Source organism: Thalassophryne amazonica, chromosome 3 (assembly GCF_902500255.1).
Source record: "Thalassophryne amazonica chromosome 3, fThaAma1.1, whole genome shotgun sequence".
Taxonomy (NCBI): domain Eukaryota; kingdom Metazoa; phylum Chordata; class Actinopteri; order Batrachoidiformes; family Batrachoididae; genus Thalassophryne; species Thalassophryne amazonica.
Window position 1 is genome coordinate 13125194 of NC_047105.1, and position 20971 is coordinate 13146164.

At 40.5% G+C, this 20971-nt stretch overlaps 1 protein-coding gene across 2 annotated transcripts in view; it reads left to right on the forward strand.

Moving 5' to 3' along the window:
• The window catches only part of alpl (alkaline phosphatase, biomineralization associated), an 81079-nt gene that overhangs the window by 41917 nt on the left and 18191 nt on the right, over positions 1-20971 (forward strand). For both annotated transcript variants that reach the window (XM_034165860.1, XM_034165861.1), the window contains exons 4-5: positions 8516-8631; positions 13114-13288. In XM_034165860.1, the coding sequence (XP_034021751.1) occupies positions 8516-8631; positions 13114-13288 (291 nt within the window). The remainder of the gene's footprint in view (positions 1-8515; positions 8632-13113; positions 13289-20971) is intronic.

Below are 20971 nucleotides of genomic sequence, written 5' to 3' on the forward strand. Positions count from 1 at the left end.
CTGAATAAATCACAGTAACAAAAAGTGCAAATGAAATGTGCAGTAAGAAAAAAAAAGAATGTCCTGTCCGCAGACTGAAGATTTCACAGACCACCTGGCCTTGTGGTTCAGCGAAGCTCTAAAACTCTTAACAATGTGAAAAAAATAATTACCTGAGAAAACAGAGCGAGAGGAAATATCCTAAACTTAAAATCTGCATGATGGCACCGTGACATTGTGCTTAGGGACAGCACTGCCACTACTGTTATTGTTTAAAAACACAAAAGTACTTTTTATCAGATTACTCGATTAATAGATAAAATAATCGATAGAATGCTCAATTCCAAAAATATTCAATAGCTGCAGCCCAAGAGTGGACTTCAGTGGGCATGTTGGTGAAGGGAACAGAGGTGATGAAGTAATGGGAAGATAATGGTATCAAGGACAGATGGTAGTTGATTTTGCAAAAAGGATGGAAATGGCTGTGGTGAGCACCTACTTTAGGAAAAGGGAGGAGCACAGAGTGACATAAGAGTGGATGAAGGTTCACACAGGTGGACACCATTCTTTGTAGGAGATCCAAGCTAAAAGAAATTGGAGACTGTAATGTGATGGCAGGATAGACAGGAGAGACAGGCACTGGATGGAGGGGAAGAAATTTTGTACAACTGGAAAAGTACTCCCGATGTGGTGAGGGAGACAGCTGGGAAGGTACTGGGTGTGACATCTGGACAGCGGAAGGAAGACAAGGAGACTTTGTGGTGGAACGAAGATGTCCAGGAAAGCATAAGGAGAAAGAGGTTGACAAAATATTTTGGGATAGTCGGAGAGATGAAGAAAGTAGACAGTAGTCCAAGGAGATGCGGCGTAAAGCCCCTTTCACACCGGGCCTGCTTTGAGTTGTGTCATGCGGTGTCATGACGACACCAGGTTGATGCAGCCTAACACCACAATACCGTGAGGGACGCGGGTGACGCGGAACAGAAGCCAAAAATTAAATGTTTAATTTTTCTGTGTTGAGCACAAAACACAGAAAGGAAGTAGTTTCAACACAAGTCTAGGCAACGTAACGGTACTCAATGTAACTCAATGCCACGCCCTTGCAAAACCACGGTACCTGTCGCAATTTAAGGAATCCCGCTGTGCTCCATTGTTGCCGAGGTATAAATCACACAGGATTCTTTTTTTTATACCGTCAGATTGTGTATGTTGTGGACTGTTCTTGCAGATTTTTATCCCGCTGGACTGTATTGTCGCCGAACCTGTGTCCCACAGGAGGTAGCAGATGTTCTTTCCTGCTGGAGGCTGTAATATTTATCCTGCTGGACCCTGCCGACCTTTTATCCCGCCGGACTCTACCGAACTTTTATCTCGCCGGACTCTACTGACCTTTTATCCTGCCTTGCTCTACTGACCTTTTATCCTGCCGGACTGTACCAAACTTTTATCTTGCTGGACTCTACTGACCTTTTATTCTGCCGGGCTGTACTGACCTTTTATCCCGCTGGATTCTGCCAACCTTTTATCCCGCCAGACTCTACCGAACTTTTATCTCGCCAGACTCTACCGAACGTTAGCCTGCCGGGCTCTACCGAACTTTTATCCTGCCGGGCTCTACCGAACTTTTATCCTGCCGGGCTCTACCGAACTTTTATCTCGCCGGACTCTACCGAACTTTTATCCTGCTGGATTCTGCCAACCTTTTATCCCGCCAGACTCTACCAAGCTTTTATCTCGTCAGACTCTACTGAACTTTTATCTCGCGGGACTCTACGGGAGGTGATGGTCTAGTGTTTAAGGTGTTGGGCTTGAGTCCAGAAGATCATGGGTTCAAATCCCCGCCTTACTGGAAAATCACTAAGGGCCCTTGGGCAAGGCCTTTAATCCCCTGTTGCTTCCGGTGTGTAGTGAGTGCCTTGTATGGCAGCACCCTGACATCGGGGTGAATGTGAGGCATAATTGTAAAGTGCTTTGAGCGTCTGATGCAGATGGAAAAGCGCTTTATAAATGCAGTCCATTTACCCTACCGACCTCTTATCCTGCCAGAGTCTACCCGACTCTGCCGAACTTTTATCCCGTTGGGCTCCGTTGTTGCTCCCGATCAGTTTATAATCACCAAGAAGGGCAACTTCATCTCCTGGTTCCTGTGATGTGGAATCATCTGCACCACCGTTGGAGCATGATGTAGCTCCCAAAACACAGAAAAAGAAGAGGCGGGTCAAGCTTCCTCCATTTTAAAGGTGTGGAGGACAAACAGAGGGTGGAAATGATGGAGTGGGTTTAGCTTCATCCCATGCTGTATGATAAAGCCTGTGAAGAACATAACAACAAGGAGGCCAAGAAGAAGCTTTATCAACAAAAGACCAGATAGTTGGAGATAGATGGTACAGGTGACGAACCAGGCCAGCGTTTACAGACGTGGGTGAAAACGCAACGCGATAAAGTTGGCAGGTTCGTGAAACTTGCTAAAGGAGTCTCTGGAAGTGGAAGTAACAGCAGTCTGACTGCATAGAACGTGCACTACCTGAAACACTTTGGCTGGCTCCATCAATGCTGAACCGTGAAGAAAGTGTGAGCCCCCAGTATCACTGGATTGGTAAGTACATGATATTCTACTTTGAGTACTGTCGTATCTGTTTGCACTGGAGCATTAGAGTGTAGTAATATAACTATACACCAATATCACTGTCCCAGTCTGACTTATTATTTATTCCATATGAACAGGTACCTCACAGAGTTAATTATTAAAAATTCCTCACAAAAGTGTGTGTGTGTGTGTTCATTATTTACCTCTATTGTACACACACACACACACACACACACACACACACACACACACACACACACACACACACACACACACACACACACACACACACACACACACACACACACTATGTTTTACAAAGTACTGTATATACATAAATATGTAAGTGTATATGAAAGATCTATAAAGCTGTCAGCGAGAAGGCTGTTGTTTTTTGAACATTGTGTCTTGTTCCATTGTAACTGAATGGCCGGCTTGTGTCAGGGACATCAGGAGGGAGAGACGAGTTTGGAGAAGATGACGATGAAGAGGCTGAGGGTGACAAGAACATCGAAGCACACATGGCAGAAATCGAAGGGGACGGTTTCGGACCCACGCCTCCCATCACCATTGTTCCCAGCAATCCAGGTGGAAGCAAGGGAAGGACATGCAAGAAGGAGGGTATCTCCTCCTCATCAGAGGAGGAGATACCTGTATTTCTGTAATTTAAAAGAGAACACCAAACATTTTTGTATCCAAGTCACTCATTACTCCTGCTCATGTCTTTTCAGCTATCAAGAGACACCTCTCTTCCACCAGTGTTGAACTAACTCGAGCAATGGATGCGGAAAACGGTTTTGAAAGTCAAAGAATGTTTGCAGAGTTGGTGTTTTACAAAACACGCAGGATGCATAACGATATCTGGAGTGCTTACTACGTCGCAGCAACAAATCGGCTCCATCACTTCAAAACTCTACGAATCAGGAAGAATCAAGAACGCCAGCAAACACAGCAGAACTTCCACCATTCAGTGCATTGCTTGCAGCCTCCACCATAATATTTCCACCCACCAACACAACTCCTCCACAACCGTTCCAGCATCCTCCACAAACCAGCCGGCATCCACAATATCACCAGTTGCCGATTGTCCACCAATACACTTCCTCTCTGGCTCAGAGGTTCACCACGCAGCATTCACAGGCCCATGGCAATACTCCTGTTTGGACTCACCCTCCACAGCCTAGTTCATCAGCTGGACCAGCCAGGAAACATTTCTCATCCCTCATGACTCCATACAAGCCATTTGATTCAGCAGGCCTATGACCCAGCTTCTCCATTTGATTTATTTCTGGCCCCTGATCCCCTCCTAAATGTGTCTGCCTCTGTCTACCTCAATGTGTCTGCATTGTTTTCTGGACTTGCTGGAACGTCAACACCAAGGCCCAAAACTCCCAACTGCTGAGCGACAGGGTGATAGTAGTGACCACAACACAGAAAGTGACGCCGATGTTGAATGAGTGTTTTGGGAGTCAGTAGTTGAGTCACTTTTTATGCAGATCTGACAGTTATGTGTATTAGTAGTGTAGTACTAGCAGTCTTGTTGTGTTTTGTTTGGGTGTCACCTTTTTGTGAAGGTCATCACTTTGTTTGTATTTTGCACAGTCTGATTCTGCAGGAATTTCAAGGTCACATGTTGAAGAATGTCGCTATTTCATTTGTATTTTGCAGAGTTTCATTGTGCAGGAGTTTAAAGGTCACAGGAGGCTGTTATTCCATTTGTACTACACAGATTTTTATTTAACTTTAAAGGTTACACATTACAGAAGACTGTCAATTCATTTGAACTTTGCAGAATTTTCACTGGCAGGAGAATGAAGGTCACAGTTTGCTGAAGGTTATCAATTTGTTACAATTTAACAGTTTCATTTTGCAGAAATTTAAAGGTCAAAGATTACAGAAGGCTAATTTTTATTTCACATATTTTTAGTTTACGTTAAAGGTCACAGATTACAGAAGGCCGTCAATTCGTTTGCATTTCACAGCATTTTCATTGGCAGAAGAATGAAGGACACTGTTTGCTGCAGTTTAACAGTGTGTCATTTTGCAGAAATTTAAAGGCCAAATATTACAGAAGGTTGTTAATTTTTATTTAACAGTGTTTTTAATTTACTTTAAAGGTCAAAGATTACAGAAGGTTGTTCATTTTTATTTAACATATTTTTAATTTATTTGAAAGGACACAGATTACAGAAGGTTGTTATTCAATTTTTAATTCACAGACCTGTTTTTTTACTTGAAAGGTCACAGATTACAGAAGGTTGTTATTCCATTTTTATTCCACGCATTTTTATGTAACTTTAAAGGTCACAGATTACAGAAGGTTGTTAATTTTTATTTAACATATTTTTAATTTACTTGAAAGGTCACAGATTACAGAAGGTTGTTATTCAATTTTTAATTCACAGACCTGTTTTTTTTTACTTGAAAGGTCACAGAATACAGAAGGTTGTTATTCCATTTTTATTCCACGCATTTTTATGTAACTTTAAAGGTCACAGATTACAGAAGGTTATTATTCCATTTTTATTCCACGCATTTTTATGTAACTTTAAAGGTCACAGATTACAGAAGGTTGTTATTCATTTTTTAATTCACAGAGTTTTTTTTTACTTTAAAGATCGCAGATTACAGAAGGCCGTCAATTCATTTGCATTTCACAGCATTTTCATTGGCAGGAGATTGAAGGTCACAGTCAGTCTAATCATAATCAGTAGATCATCTTGCCAGTGCACGCTCCCTTACAGAGAAGCTGAAATACTCCACAAGGTAGTTTGTTTGCTCCTTGGCTGCTCTGCTTGTGTTGCCATGATAAAGTTGCTCCATGTCTGACAGCTGGGCATCCTGTCTCCATGACCCTGGGAATATTTCTTGATTGTGCAGTGGAGCCTCCTGGTTCAGTGTAGCAACATCAATTGTAGGGTTTTTGAGTCGCAGGAAGTTATGGAGGACACAGCATGCATGGGTGATTTTGATGACCCTGTCTGGAGTTAGAGGCAAAGTGATGAGAAGGCAGCGGAACTGAGCTGCCAGAAGGCCGAATGCATTCTCAACTCTTCTAGTTGTAGACTTTCTGTTTGTGTCATGTTGAGAACCGGGAGAGGCTTCATGAGCCAAGTCCTGAGAGCAAAAGCATCATCTTCCACAAGGAAGTATTCCAGTGGCTGGTCATCGTGATGCAGAAGGTTTGCTTCAGGCAGGTTCAGGTGACCTGCCTGAATTGCTGCCTTGAAAGTGCTTTCGTTGAACACACCAGCATCAGAGCCATCCATCAGAGTCCATCCAATGACCGCATACATTGGAATATAATATATAAGATACACCTTACTGAATTTTCATGTAGCTACTTAACTTCCAGTTCTGTGCTTGGTGGTTTCATTACCCCGGCAGACTGGTTTAGGTTAAGTTCTGATATGACACGTTTATTCGTGCCTGGAAATCTTCGTATATGTTCCATATACTGTTTGTATATTACATACTTGGCATAGTTCCACCTTATAATTGGACTATAATATATAAGATATACCTTACTGAATTTTCATGTATTTGTATTGAGCATCTACAACTGCAAGTAGCACAATAGAGAAAGATCCTTTGTAATTGTAGAATAAGCTGCCACTCTTTCCAGGCTTCTTGATGGCAACATGCTTGCCATCGGTGGCAGCCACACAGTGAGGGAAATTCCAGCAGTTTTAGAAATGATGTGCCACTTGTTTCCATCCCTCTGGAGTATCTGGACACATGTGAACTTCATCAGATAACTACTCGATTATGGTCTGGCACACCTGTGGTACAAACACACTGATGGTGTTGTGAGCAACTCAAAATCCATATTGTAACCCCCATTACAAATATGGATCTAATAAATATGAATAAATACATAATTAAAATGTGCACTTAAAAACAGTTAAAAACTAAATGATACATAAATAGACTGCATAAATAATTCATAAGTTATTATTTTATTTAAAAAAGAAATAGTAACGAGAGAAACGTTAACCCAGAGCATGCCCCTCCCCCACCTGCCGAGGCCCAGTGCACCCGCAGCCAGCAGAGAGACGCAGAGCAGCGGTTTGCTATCAAAGGCACTCAGAAAACTACTAAAGTTTGGTGAAAACGTAAACCTGGCCTGTAAGGAGGAGGAGTGCACTCTGGTTTTTAAGTAGCCTTCCGGAGGCAATTTGGTGAGTTTCGTTTAAGGAATACCGCTTTTCTCTAAGTTTTCTGTTAAGTAGCTAACGTTAATATGCATCTCTGATTAGCAGTTGTTGCTGCACTGCTTAAAAAGAGACACTTAAACCTCCGTCTGAGACTGAGGTGAGCAGAGAAACGGTAACTAAACATTATTTGCTCTTTTATTTTCTACTGTGAAGGTTACTCTGTAAATGTATTTTATGTGAAGAGAAACTTTATTTTTATGTAACTGTAAGCAACTAGTTTACTGTTAAGAGACAGTTACCTGTGGTTACCTAGCAACCGCAGCTTGTGAAGCGGCTTGATTTAGGTTTTATCCCAGATTTATTTTCTTTTGTACTAAGAGTTGGGGTTTTTTGGCCTGTTTGGCAGGCCAGGTTTCTTACTCCACCAAGAACCACCCCATTTCCTAGACTTGGACTCGGACCTGAGCTGACAGCAAGGCGAGCTACCCAACAGACAAATCCCTGGATCAATCAACAGAGCTGCACAAGGCGCATGTGCTGCCGTTGAGCATCAGAACCTTACTCATTACCGGACAAAGGTTTAGGTAGAAACAAAAGGATTCTGCATTGGATTACAGAACATTTAAAGAGACAAGTGAGACTTTGCAAGCTTTTGGACATTTAGGAAAACTATTTATTTGATTTTGCTCTGCATTAACTATTGTCATTTGAATGTTTCTTGATGAATTGTTTTTGTGTACTTTTAAGGGTACATAGAGTGTCATTACAAAGTGACAAATACTGTTATGAAATTGATACATTCAAATAGTACAAACCTAAAACAAAGCTTAAATGTAAATTACGTTACGAATCTAGAACTGGTCCTAACCCATTCCCTTTGCCTAACAGCATAGGTGTGACTTGTAGCTGTTTCCAGTAGCCAGGAACCTCAGCCCTGGTTCAAGGGCTTTCCTGTAGTTCGTATCTTGTTTGGTAATCCTCAGTGCCATTCATGTTAAAAGCTCAAGGAAGGCTGGCGGCTCCAGCGGCATGAAGTTGGCAAATGCTGAAACGCCCTCGGCATGCAGCTCTTTTATCATCTTTTCATATTGTCTATGCAGGAGCCTGCGCTAGATCTAAGGTTTCACCCACACACTTCTTTTTCTTGCAATAGCTTGCCTCCTTCTGTGTTCCTCTTCTTCTCTCAAGTGATCAGATTCTGTCACAGCATTAACTAATGTTCCCAGGGCATCCAGATGCTGCAGAATTGCAGCTTTTACAACAGAAGATGAATGAGATTCTTCATGTTTCCAACGTGCAAAATGAAAGATTAACAAGAAACAAAACAACCGTGTGGCCACCAGATTGCTGGGCTTGTGGTTGTGCTGGGTTGTTTTCTGGTCACACAATAACTTTTGTCCTGCACTGGGCCTCTGCTGTCCCTGCATTTGCACTGTAGGCACAACATGGCATTCATCCACAGCGCAGTGTGCACGTTCATGTTAGCACAGGCAATAACAGGAAGCATCCCATCGCTGGATTCTGGTCTGATTAAAGTAGAGCAGGTGACCCAAACACTGCCACATGCTGAGAAAATAACAGGGACAACACAACTGTTCCTCACGTGCACCTCTAAGCCTCTCCGTCCTTAATAACGCACAGCAGGTTTCTACTGACAAAGATCCAACTTGACCTTGACAGTATTCTCCTGGATTTATTTCTGTTCTAGAGACAGTACTAGAAGAGCCAAATGATGTCCTAATTTCAAGATTATTATTTTGTTTGAATGACATTTTCTTTCTTTGGTGTTCAGGCATGGGCGTTCCCACCGTGACAGCTGCACGGATACTGAAGGGTCAACTTAATGGACAAAGTGGAGAAGAAACAGAGCTTGAGATGGACAAGTTCCCTTTTGTGTCATTAGCCAAGGTCTGACTACATATATCATTTATTACAGCACAGTATATTGATTGCCTGTGGCTATTAGAATCTCAGCAAAAGATGAAATTTCCATTGGCGTTTTTAATGGATAATTTTATTTCCTTGATTTGTTGTAAGAAGTGGGCCTGCAGTGATGAGTCATTTTGCTGGGGGAATAGATTATCCCATAAGTAATGTTGACAAAAAATATATTTTTGTCATCTTAAAACTATTTTATGATACCAATAATGTGAGGACATCCTGTCTTTGAAATGAGCAATGAACTACTAACCATTAGGAACATTCACACAATGGAATTGGTATGTGAGAAAAAAAAACAGAAATACCCAAAATCCTTCAATCATTCATCCACTTTCTATACCCACTTATTTCACTCAAGGGTCACAGGGGAGCTGGAAACTATCCCAGTGCCCACTGGGCATGAGGTGGAATCCACCAGCCCATTACTGCATCCATCACACCCCAGAACTCACCAGGTTTGGCATGGCAACCAACCAGGAAGAAAACCTATATTTAGAAGAACCATCCCCAATTTAGAAGAAGCTTGGCACAGAGTACCTAGTAGTTACGGCCATCATCTGCACCAGTTTTGAAATCAGGGTCAAATTTTCGAACGGTTCAGATTTGTATTTGAATGGTACTTTTGTGACTTTTGAATACTTAGTAATGCAGTACGGTATTCCTCGCTCACATTTTTTTAGATATCTCCAGCTCCGTAGTTTTATTTCAACTAATATCAAATGTTTCCCATCACTTCCAGTAGAATCTCTATCAGATAAAATCTTCAGGATGCCCCCCCGGCTCAAAGAAACTATTGGCAAAGTGTACTCATTAATTAGCTCAGATAATTTAAAACCCTTAGACATATTGAAATCTAAGTGGGAAGAGGAACTAAATATAGTAATGTCTGATGACAAGTGGCAAGATGCGCTTGATGTTATACACCTATCCTCAATTTGTCAAAGACATAGGGTTATTCAATTTAAAACCCTACACGCCTACATTGGTCTAAGGTCAAACTTGCTCAAATACAACATAATTTGGATGATACATGTGACCGTTGTTGTTCAGAGTCTGGCACTCTAACTCATATGTTCTGGAGTTGCTCAAAGCTGGCCGAATTTTGGAAGTCAATCTTTAAGTTCTTCTCACTTGTGTTAAAAACTCACATTGAACCATCCACTGTCACAATAATCTTTGGGGTGACATCATCCAAACTGAGACTAAATGCTGGGAGTAAAGCAATGATTGCGTTTGCAACTCTGTTGGCAAGATGATTAATTCTTACAAAATGGAAGGATAAATCTCCGCCCACATTTAAACATTGGATTGCCGATCTCATGTATCATCTGACCTTGGAGCACATCTGTTACTCTTTACAGGGCAACTCAAAAAAATTTAGGACTGTTTGGCAACCAGTTCTGAGGACAGTTGGAGAAATGGACTCTGTTTTGATTGTCTGATGGTTAGGATGTGTCAGTTGTTGTAATCGGAGTCTTTTCTGTGTTGTTGTCAAGAAGAAGGATGTCTCATTGAATCTTTGAAACAACCAGGACTGTAATGTTGATGATTTTTATTTATTTATTTTAATTTTTCACCCTATCTTTCTATTTGTCTGTTTGCTTATCTGTTTTCAAAATTATTTAGTGTATTTATTTATGTATTTATTTATTTTGCTTTGGTTTGTCTGCTGTCTTACTGCAGATCAATATTTTTTTGTTGTTGTTTGTAAATCACTGGTGCAGTGGGGAGGGGGTTTGTTCTTTTGTTCTTCTGTTTTTGTTCATTATAAGAAAAAAACAATAAATAGAATTTTCTAAAATTTTCGAACGGTTCAAAAATTTCATCCAGATTCGCAAAAGGCCTAGTTAGTTCATAAATAATGAAGCCAAAGTGTGACATAACCATCAAAATTTAAAAGTGGTCTTTTTTGTGAAATTTTTATCATTTTAGGTATGGTTATAGATCAGAGTTTCAATATTTCTATTAGTCTCGGTTCAGTCATTGCTAGAAATGATCAGTACATACGTATATACTATACTCCAAGCTCCATTCGGGAGGAGCTCGAGCTGCTGCTCCTCCACGTCGAAAGGAGCCAACTGAAGTGGCTCGGGCATCTTTTCCGGATGCCCCCTGGACGTCTCGTTGGAGAGGTGCTCCGGGCACGTCCCATCGGGAGGAGGCCCCGGGGAAGACCCAGGACACGCTAGAGGGACTACGTCTCACAGCTGGCTTGGGAACACCTCAGTGTTCCCCCAGAGGAGCAGGGGGAGCTGTGTGTGGAGTGGGAGGTCTGGATGGCTTTGCTTGAGCTGCTGCCCCAGCGACCTGACCTCGGATGAAACGGAAGAAAATGGATGGATGGATGGATGCATATCTACTATAATGTGCTAGAGCGTAGCACTTGCGACAACAGTTGGAGGTATCTTCTTTAGTCTGCAGAAGCCTGAAACAAAGACATTCTGTCCATTAGTTCCTGGTATTATTGAACAAGTAATATAATTATTCTATTGAAGCAGAGTAGGAGATATAGCTAAGGTTTTGACACAAATAAATCAAGGACTTATTCTCAGCGTTACGCTTGTGACAGTTTTACTTTGCTTTAGACACATGATGTTTTTTCTAAGAAATGACATTTCTACCTTTACAAAAATGTATTATTGTGTGTTAGTATGAAGCACAAACAAACAAACTGGCAAAATACAAGGTTATTTAACATTCAACTTTAAATGATAATGCTAAATATCAATGTCACACAAAATTGATGAAAAAAGAGCTACTTTTGGGTTAAATTTAATGCATATCTCTGGAACCGTGCGGAATTTTTCCATGAAATTTTCAGTACCTATCAAAGATACTATAGGCAACTCACAGATAAATCTGAATGGTGCTAAATAAAATAATGGCTTGTTCATGACAAATGCAATGCAAATAAGAAGTTAGGCTACATTATTTTTGAACTAGGCCAAAATTGTCACTAGTGTGCGTGGTAACTTGTGGGTGTGCGTAGTCTTAATATCATCAGTTCAAATGTGTTTAATTGTCCTCGTGAGTACAGCTTGAAACTTCTTTGATTGTGCTCCATCAGGGTACACATTTGCAGCAGAAGCAGTGTTTGTTGTAGTTCTGTGTCGAAGGCGCAGCTCCTTACTTTCGTTTTTGGGTGAGTTGCCATGTCTGCACTTTATATGCCGGCCAGTTGCCAGGTCTGCACTTTATAAGCCAGCCTGTTAGGAGGCAAGCTTTTTTGGATCATGGGTGATCTTAATAGAATGGCCACCTTGTGTAACAGGGTTGTTAAACAAACTTGACACACTGGCTCGTTCGTCGCAATTAACTCACCTGTCTCACACGACTTAAACCCAATGCATTCCCACACCAGAGCTGCAGATTAGTATCATTGCATTGTGAGGGAGCATCAGCTATGGCATTTTGGCCACTTGGCACTCTTCTCTTGTGATCCAGAGCACAGGGGCCTCAGTGCTGAGGACCCCAGAGGCTGGAGAAAGCCAAGAACACACCCACCTTTCGCCTGGCTGCAGCAGATTGATAGTTACTTTTGAGAGGTGGGGATGTACTGGTTGCCTGTCTTGGTGATTGCCTTCCAGGTCCCAGGGAGCTCAGTGGTGTATACTTACTGTAATCAAAAAGGAAAAAAAAAAAAAAAAGATTTGCAGTAGTTTTTTTTTTTTTCTTTTTTTTTATGAACATTTGCAAATTTGAAATGTTGTCTTTCAGTGACTAATGAAGAAAAACAATTTGAAACCCCACACTCATACAGAAATGTTTGCATCCTGTGACTTTCATCCAAGATCCGTGAGGGACACTTTCTGGTTTCCTCTGAGAATTGTTGTAATCATCTTCTTTGTGTGGGAATCTGTAATGTGATCTCTTGATCTGAAGTGCCTCATCCTTCCCAGATGAGTTGATGCCCAATGGAGCATCATGAAAATGACCTGTATGAACCACTTTCCACTTTTCAGACCAAAAGTCAAAGTATCTTTATTAGTCTCTCTAGGGAGAAACTTGTCTTGGGCAGACTGGTCTGGTGCACAAACAACACATCCAACATATACCACCCATGCATCAAAAACAATTACATAATACATCAAAATTAAAATACAAATACATAATCAACAAATCATACCAGCATCTCAATACAAATTCAGCAACACATACTATCTTTTCTGTCCACCCTGAGCCATCTGCTCATTTATGCCATCTGCTCAGATGTCGTGGGTGAATCACTCAAAAACTGGTACCTTCTGTGCTATCATCTTTACTAGGAAACTGTTGTGCACCAAAAATCGAAGCACATTTTCAGAAAATTATGGTGCATTTATGGAGATGTGAAGCCACTGGATGCTGAAGATGTTTGCAAAGTGCTGCATGTTCTCCTCCTAAAGAGATGACAGTTATCACAGAGTTGTTGTCAGTGCTGACAAGTGTCCATGACTTGTGTCTCTGCAGACGTACAACACCAATGCACAGGTGCCAGACAGTGCTGGCACAGCAACCGCCTACCTCTGTGGGGTCAAAGCCAATGAGGGAACAGTGGGTGTGAGTGCCGCAGCTGTACGATCCCAGTGTAACACCACAAAAGGCAATGAAGTCACCTCCATCCTCAAATGGGCCAAGGATGCAGGTAAAGTGGCTCCAAGAGTCCAGCAGGTCATTTCATTGGTACAATATTTACTGCACTGTAGGCAAATTCATACTTCAATTTTTCAGTCGCTTGTAAAGGCGCCTTCACACATAGTGGATGTACAGATGGTGTGTTGGTGTGTGCGCTGAACTGACAGGGGTTGGGTCCACCTACAGTGCTCACATTGACCGGCTGCCCCAGTTGACAATGGACCGTCAGATCATAACACGCAGTGGGTGATCTGACTGTCACGTCACCCACGTGAGCTCTGTTCCACATGGACACACTTGCGGCGCCGGCTGGACACACCGGATCAGCAGATGTGTACAGAACAGCGCACTGCTTCATTCATGTCATTTCATGACTACGTCTGTGACCATGGGTCATCTACAGAGCAACAGACAGTTCATATTCATTCATTCAGCCTGTTCAGACAGGGTAGGTGATGGTTTAGTGGTTAAGCATTGGGCTTGAGACCAGAGGATCCTCGGCTCAAATCCCAGCCTCACCGGAAAATCACTAAGGGCCCTTGGGCAAGGTCCTTAATCCTCTAGTTGCTGCTGGTGTGTACTGAGTACCTTGTGTGGCAGCAGCCTGACATTGGGGTGAATGTGAGGCATTAGTGTGTAAAGGGCTTTGAGCGTCTGATGCAGATGGAAAAGCGCTATATACATGCAGTCCATTTACCATTTATTTCATACTTGATAAGAGGGTGTTTTTTTATGGTGTGTTTCATTTTTTTAAATACGTTCATCTCTTTGTTGATTTCAGGCATTTTCCCACACTGTTTACAGGTGAGCAGCGGTAGTTCAGTGGTAAAGTTTCAGGCTTGTAATCAGTAAAGTGCAGGTACGAATCCCATTGGGGGCATGTATTTTTGTTGTTGTTTTCCACAGCAGCAGCACGATGTAGTTCCACAGGTACCAGCTGTTTTTTATTTTTTATTTATTCCACAGCAGTGGTGTAATGTGGTTCCACAGGTATAGGGATGGGTATTAAGATTTTATCTATCGATGCCATTATCGATTCTGCTTATCGATCCGATTCCTTATCGATTCCCTTATCGATACCTCTTGTGAATTTTGTACTAAAAGTAGGCTTTACAGGTGTTCTATGTATTTCATTGAGTCTTAAAGTAAAGAAATATGAAATTGGTCACTGTATCCTTGATCTCTGGACATAAATAAAAATAAACAAAACGGTGTTTCGCTTTGACGTTATTAATTCTGACTGGACTCTATCGTTCTAACTTGACTTGTCAGAGAGCCGGGCAGCGTTTGGAGCTGTGTGAACAGAACGGAGGATGATTCTCGTTTCTTTCTCGCAACAAGACAGGAGTCCCAGTTAGTGACTTTAATCCGCACAAAAGTGACTCACGATTTCACATATTCAGGGATGAAAGTGGTGGAAAAAAAGCTGAAACCCAAAATTACTCCCAACACCACGTGCACGAAAATGTTTGAATTCTGGAAGCTCTGAAATGCAATCTGGGACTATTCCAGACAATAAACTGCAGTGAGTGCAGCATCCATTTAGGTGAGGAAAAAAAACAAAACAACTTTCCTTATTCAAATTCATTCAATCAATCAATCAATCAATTTTTTTTTATATAGCGCCAAATCACAACAAACAGTTGCCCCAAGGCGCTTTATATTGTAAGGCAAGGCCATACAATAATGATATAAAACCCCAACGGTCAAAACGACCCCCTGTGAGCAAGCACTTGGCTACAGTGGGAAGGAAAAACTCCCTTTTAACAGGAAGAAACCTCCAGCAGAACCAGGCTCAGGGAGGGGCAGTCTTCTGCTGGGACTGGTTGGGGCTGAGGGAGAGAACCAGGAAAAAGACATGCTGTGGAGGGGAGCAGAGATCGATCACTAATGATTAAATGCAGAGTGGTGCATACAGAGCAAAAAGAGAAAGAAACAGTGCATCATGGGAACCCCCCAGCAGTCTACGTCTATAGCAGCATAACTAAGGGATGGTTCAGGGTCACCTGATCAAGCCCTAACTATAAGCTTTAGCAAAAAGGAAAGTTTTAAGCCTAATCTTAAAAGTAGAGAGGGTGTCTGTCTCCCTGATCTGAATTGGGAGCTGGTTCCACAGGAGAGGAGCCTGAAAGCTGAAGGCTCTGCCTCCCATTATACTCTTACAAACCCTAGGAACTACAAGTAAGCCTGCAGTCTGAGAGCGAAGCGCTGTATTGGGGTGATATGGTACTACGAGGTCCCTAAGATAAGATGGGACCTGATTATTCAAAACCTTATAAGTAAGAAGAAGAATTTTAAATTCTATTCTAGAATTAACAGGAAGCCAATGAAGAGAGGCCAATATGGGTGAGATATGCTCTCTCCTTCTAGTCCCCGTCAGCACTCTAGCTGCAGCATTTTGAATTAACTGAAGGCTTTTTAGGGAACTTTTAGGACAACCTGATAATAATGAATTACAATAGTCCAGCCTAGAGGAAATAAATGCATGAATTAGTTTTTCAGCATCACTCTGAGACAAGACCTTTCTGATTTTAGAGATATTGCGTAAATGCAAAAAAGTAGTCCTACATATTTGTTTAATATGCGCTTTGAATGACATATCCTGATCAAAAATGACTCCAAGATTTCTCACAGTATTACTAGAGGTCAGGGTAATGCCATCCAGAGTAAGGATCTGGTTAGACACCATGTTTCTAAGATTTGTGGGGCCAAGTACAATAACTTCAGTTTTATCTGAGTTTAAAAGCAGGAAATTAGAGGTCATCCATGTCTTTGTCTGTAAGACAATCCTGCAGTTTAGCTAATTGGTGTGTGTCCTCTGGCTTCATGGATAGATAAAGCTGGGTATCATCTGCGTAACAATGAAAATTTAAGCAATACCGTCTAATAATACTGCCTAAGGGAAGCATATATAAAGTGAATAAAATTGGTCCTAGCACAGAACCTTGTGGAACTCCATAATTAACTTTAGTCTGTGAAGAAGATTCCCCATTTACATGAACAAATTGTAATCTATTAGACAAATATGATTCAAACCACAGCAGCGCAGTGCCTTTAATACCTATGGCATGCTCTAATCTCTGTAATAAAATTTTATGGTCAACAGTATCAAAAGCAGCACTGAGGTCTAACAGAACAAGCACAGAGATGAGTCCACTGTCCGAGGCCATAAGAAGATCATTTGTAACCTTCACTAATGCTGTTTCTGTACTATGATGAATTCTAAAACCTGACTGAAACTCTTCAAATAGACCATTCCTCTGCAGATGATCAGTTAGCTGTTTTACAACTACCCTTTCAAGAATTTTTGAGAGAAAAGGAAGGTTGGAGATTGGCCTATAATTAGCTAAGATAGCTGGGTCAAGTGATGGCTTTTTAAGTAATGGTTTAATTACTGCCACCTTAAAAGCCTGTGGTACATAGCCAACTAACAAAGATAGATTGATCATATTTAAGATCGAAGCATTAAATAATGGTAGGGCTTCCTTGAGCAGCCTGGTAGGAATGGGGTCTAATAAACATGTTGATGGTTTGGATGAAGTAACTAATGAAAATAACTCAGACAGAACAATCGGAGAGAAAGAGTCTAACCAAATACCGGCATCACTGAAAGCAGCCAAAGATAACGATACGTCTTTGGGATGGTTATGAGTAATTTTTTCTCTAATAGTTAAAATTTTGTTAGCAAAGAAAGTCATGAAGTCATTACTAGTTAAAGTTAATGGAATACTCAGCTCAATAGAGCTCTGACTCTTTGTCAGCCTGGCTACAGTGCTGAAAAGAAACCTGGGGTTGTTCTTATTTTCTTCAATTAGTGATGAGTAGAAAGATGTCCTAGCTTTACGGAGGGCTTTTTTATAGAGCAACAGACTCTTTTTCCAGGCTAAGTGAAGATCTTCTAAATTAGTGAGACGCCATTTCCTCTCCAACTTACGGGTTATCTGCTTTAAGCTACGAGTTTGTGAGTTATACCACGGAGTCAGACACTTCTGATTTAAAGCTCTCTTTTTCAGAGGAGCTACAGCATCCAAAGTTGTCTTCAATGAGGATGTAAAACTATTGACGAGATACTCTATCTCCCTTACAGAGTTTAGGTAGCTACTCTGCACTGTGTTGTTATATGGCATTAGAGAACATAAAGAAGGAATCATATCCTTAAACCTAGTTACAGCGCTTTCTGAAAGACTTCTAGTGTAATGAAACTTATTCCCTACTGCTGGGTAGTCCATCAGAGTAAATGTAAATGTTATTAAGAAATGATCAGACAGAAGGGAGTTTTCAGGGAATACTGTTAAGTCTTCTATTTCCATACCATAAGTCAGAACAAGATCTAAGATATGATTAAAGTGGTGGGTGGACTCATTTACTTTTTGAGCAAAGCCAATAGAGTCTAATAATAGATTAAATGCAGTGTTGAGGCTGTCATTCTCAGCATCTGTGTGGATGTTAAAATCGCCCACTATGGGGGAATACTACAAATTCATTCCAGTAGTATTCTGCTCTTACTAGGATGCAGCAGTTTTCTAGTTTGGCAGATAGTTCTGAAGGAAATCACTGAAGAAATTAACACATTGAAAATACGGTTTGACCGAAACAAACTGTCATTAAACTTAAATAAGACAGAGATGAAATGGAGGTGTAAGAGTCACTAGGTGTTCACAGGAAACACTTTATTTATTTATTTATGTATGTATGTATGTTCATTGTTAGTTGGTTTTATATTTTCTGTTGTGTTTTTATTCAGGTTCTTTTTGTCTCTTTCTCTAAAATTGTATATAATCATTAGATTAGTTATTATTACTATTATTGTTGTGCTTGCTATTATTATTAATATAGAAACAAAAATAAATTGAAAAAATATTACAATTTATACATTTGACTCTTTTACGACAACAAACGCTTGACAGCTGCAACTGCTTAATGCTAACATGTTAGCATCGGTCCCATTTTTAAGTTATAAAATACATCTATTAACTGTTTCAGAAGACCATAACAGGTCACTTTAACATAAAAAACATAAATAATACTCACAGCCATATGCTCTTTAGGATTTTACCGGGACAAAGCGAAAGAAAAAAAAATTAACGAAGCAATGATCGAAGCAGTGGTTCGATCTGCGAATCACTGCTTCGATTGGTTCAAGGTTCAAAGCAAAGCCGCGCTGCAGAAAAGTTGATTACAGACTTGCTGCAGGGTCTGTAATCAATGTAGAAATTATAATTTAAGTGACAAACACCCCCAAAAACAATGGCCACTCTGAAGGACTGATAAGGGAATCGTTAAGTAAAAAGGTTATTGATGTCGGTGGATCGAATCATTTCTTAACAATATCCGAAAGGAACTGGTTCTCGATACCCATCCCTACACAGGTACCAGCTCGTTTTTATTTTTTATTTATTCTACAGCAGCGGTGCAATGTGGTTACACATGCTCCACTTGCTTGCACTGTGTTCATGCATGAGCGTGCACGACACCTTCGCAGCAGGATCGTACACGCCTGCCTGTCGGTTTTTGTGGTTCGCTAATTTGAACTGTTTCGCGCTGTTTTGCTGTAATTCGGCCAAATTTGCATTATGTGTGAAGGGGCCCTAAGAAAATGTACTCTGTTGATATGAGGTTGGAATAATTACTTGATCCCTGTAATGATTTTAGATTGTTCTTAAAAGCAGAGTGTGAATTATACAATGACAACTGACATAACATTAGCTAACTAATGTTAGCCAAGCTAAGTTTAAGTTAGCTAACATTAGTTAGTTACAATTAAAACTGTAACTTAAAGTAGATGTTGGAAGCTAGCTCATCTTAACATTCATCTAAAAGCAGAATGTAACTTATACAATGACAGCAACTTACCAAAGTTTAACTAACTCAGTGTATTAAACGAGCTAGATAGCTACGTACACAAACCCACTACAGTATCCTTTGGCTAGCGTTAAGCTTAAAAGTATAGGGCCACTAATCTTTTTAAGATTTAAGGAATTAAAAAGAATTTTCTTTGGCACCGTTTATAATTTTATTTATTAGCCTTTAAACAGGGGATTCATAATATGACTTTACCAATATAATCAAAATTTGTGTTGTCTAGAAAAAAAAAATAAAAGGTTCCCCTGAAGGGTAAATTTTCAAAAGAATGCACAGACTTAAACTACTTTGGGCAGCCACCCATACAGTCCATGACAGTGACGTCATAGATCATGTGGGGGCTTCCCTTGGCTTGCGCAAGGGATTCTGGGAAGGACACGGTGACAGCCAGTCAGAGTAGAGAGGCACCGTGATGTCACTGACTTGTTTCTGTGGCTGCTAATCCAGTGGTGGTGTTTCTGTGTAACTGTTAACAGGTTTCTCAAATATGTAAATGCTAGCACGAAATAAACACTTCTAAAATTAAAAACACTGTTCTTGTAACCAGATAAGAACTCTGAAGGGATTTAGGGCCCTGTCACACCTTGATATGGCCAGCGAATGCCGACTGTATTAAAAACACTGGTGTATGCTGATTTTTTTTTTTTTTTTTTTCTCCCCCCCACTGTTGGACACATACTACATAGCATATTTATATAACCAATTGGACATATACGTGTTGTGTTGTTAAGTTATATATAATGTTTCAATGAATTTACACCAAGGACTGCGTAGCGTGTTGGAAGTATATGCAAGTTATGTCCAACAATAGTCCACTTACACAAAGTGTGTGGCAGCGTATCACTGATGAGCACATGGCAATTATGCTGTCGCTCGATGATCATCTCCTGGCTGTGGTCATGGGCATACCCATGTCCTTTGACCATGTTCTTTGGCTCTGTTGGCATGGAGCTGGTGCAGTGTCAAATCCATGAATTCATGCTGATGTTGGAGGACAGCTAGTAGGTATTCTCATTGCCTTATTGGATCCTGCATGTCTGTTCACCATGGAGTCTGAAGAGTACTGACGGGTTCCTCCTGCCTTTTTTTTATACCAATCGCTGTCATTACATACGGTAGCTGACATTGTTCATCAAGTTCCGTAGTTGTCGGGAACACATCATATAAGTTATACATAGGTTCACAGCACATTACTCATAGGTTACGGCTGAATCACAATCAAGTTGACCAACTGTGGTGCACAAGAGGTGAAAAATGAAGTTCCTCAGAGGAAGATGAAAATATTTCTAAAACAATCTATGGTATCCAGAGCTCAGTGCCTGAAAATATTTTTGAAGTACAGTAACTGTCTTGATTGCAAAATTGCAGCACATTGAACTAAACGTTAAATTCTGTAATTGGCTATGTACAGACACTACATGCTATTGTAATAGCTCTCTTGTATGTGATTATATTATCGGTTTTTAGGTTGTGATTGTAGTGTTCTTTGTATTGTCAGAGATACATGTGACCATAATTCTTGGTATGGAATACAATCAGCATATAAGAAATTATTCATGATTTCACATGGAAACAGCTCAAAATTTATTTTTGATATGATCAAAAATAGAACATGACATAATTTCTGAAAAAACTTTATTGCTTAACTTGAAACATCCATCCCCAAAGTGGGAATACACATAGTAATACATATATCAAAAGAACTTCTGTCAAAATTGTTTAATGCGACCTCTGCTACCATATAACAGAACTGAAGTTATCTATGTACGGACACTACACAAAAAAAAATCTAATTATTCAAAATCATACTTTATTTTTTTATTTGTGTATT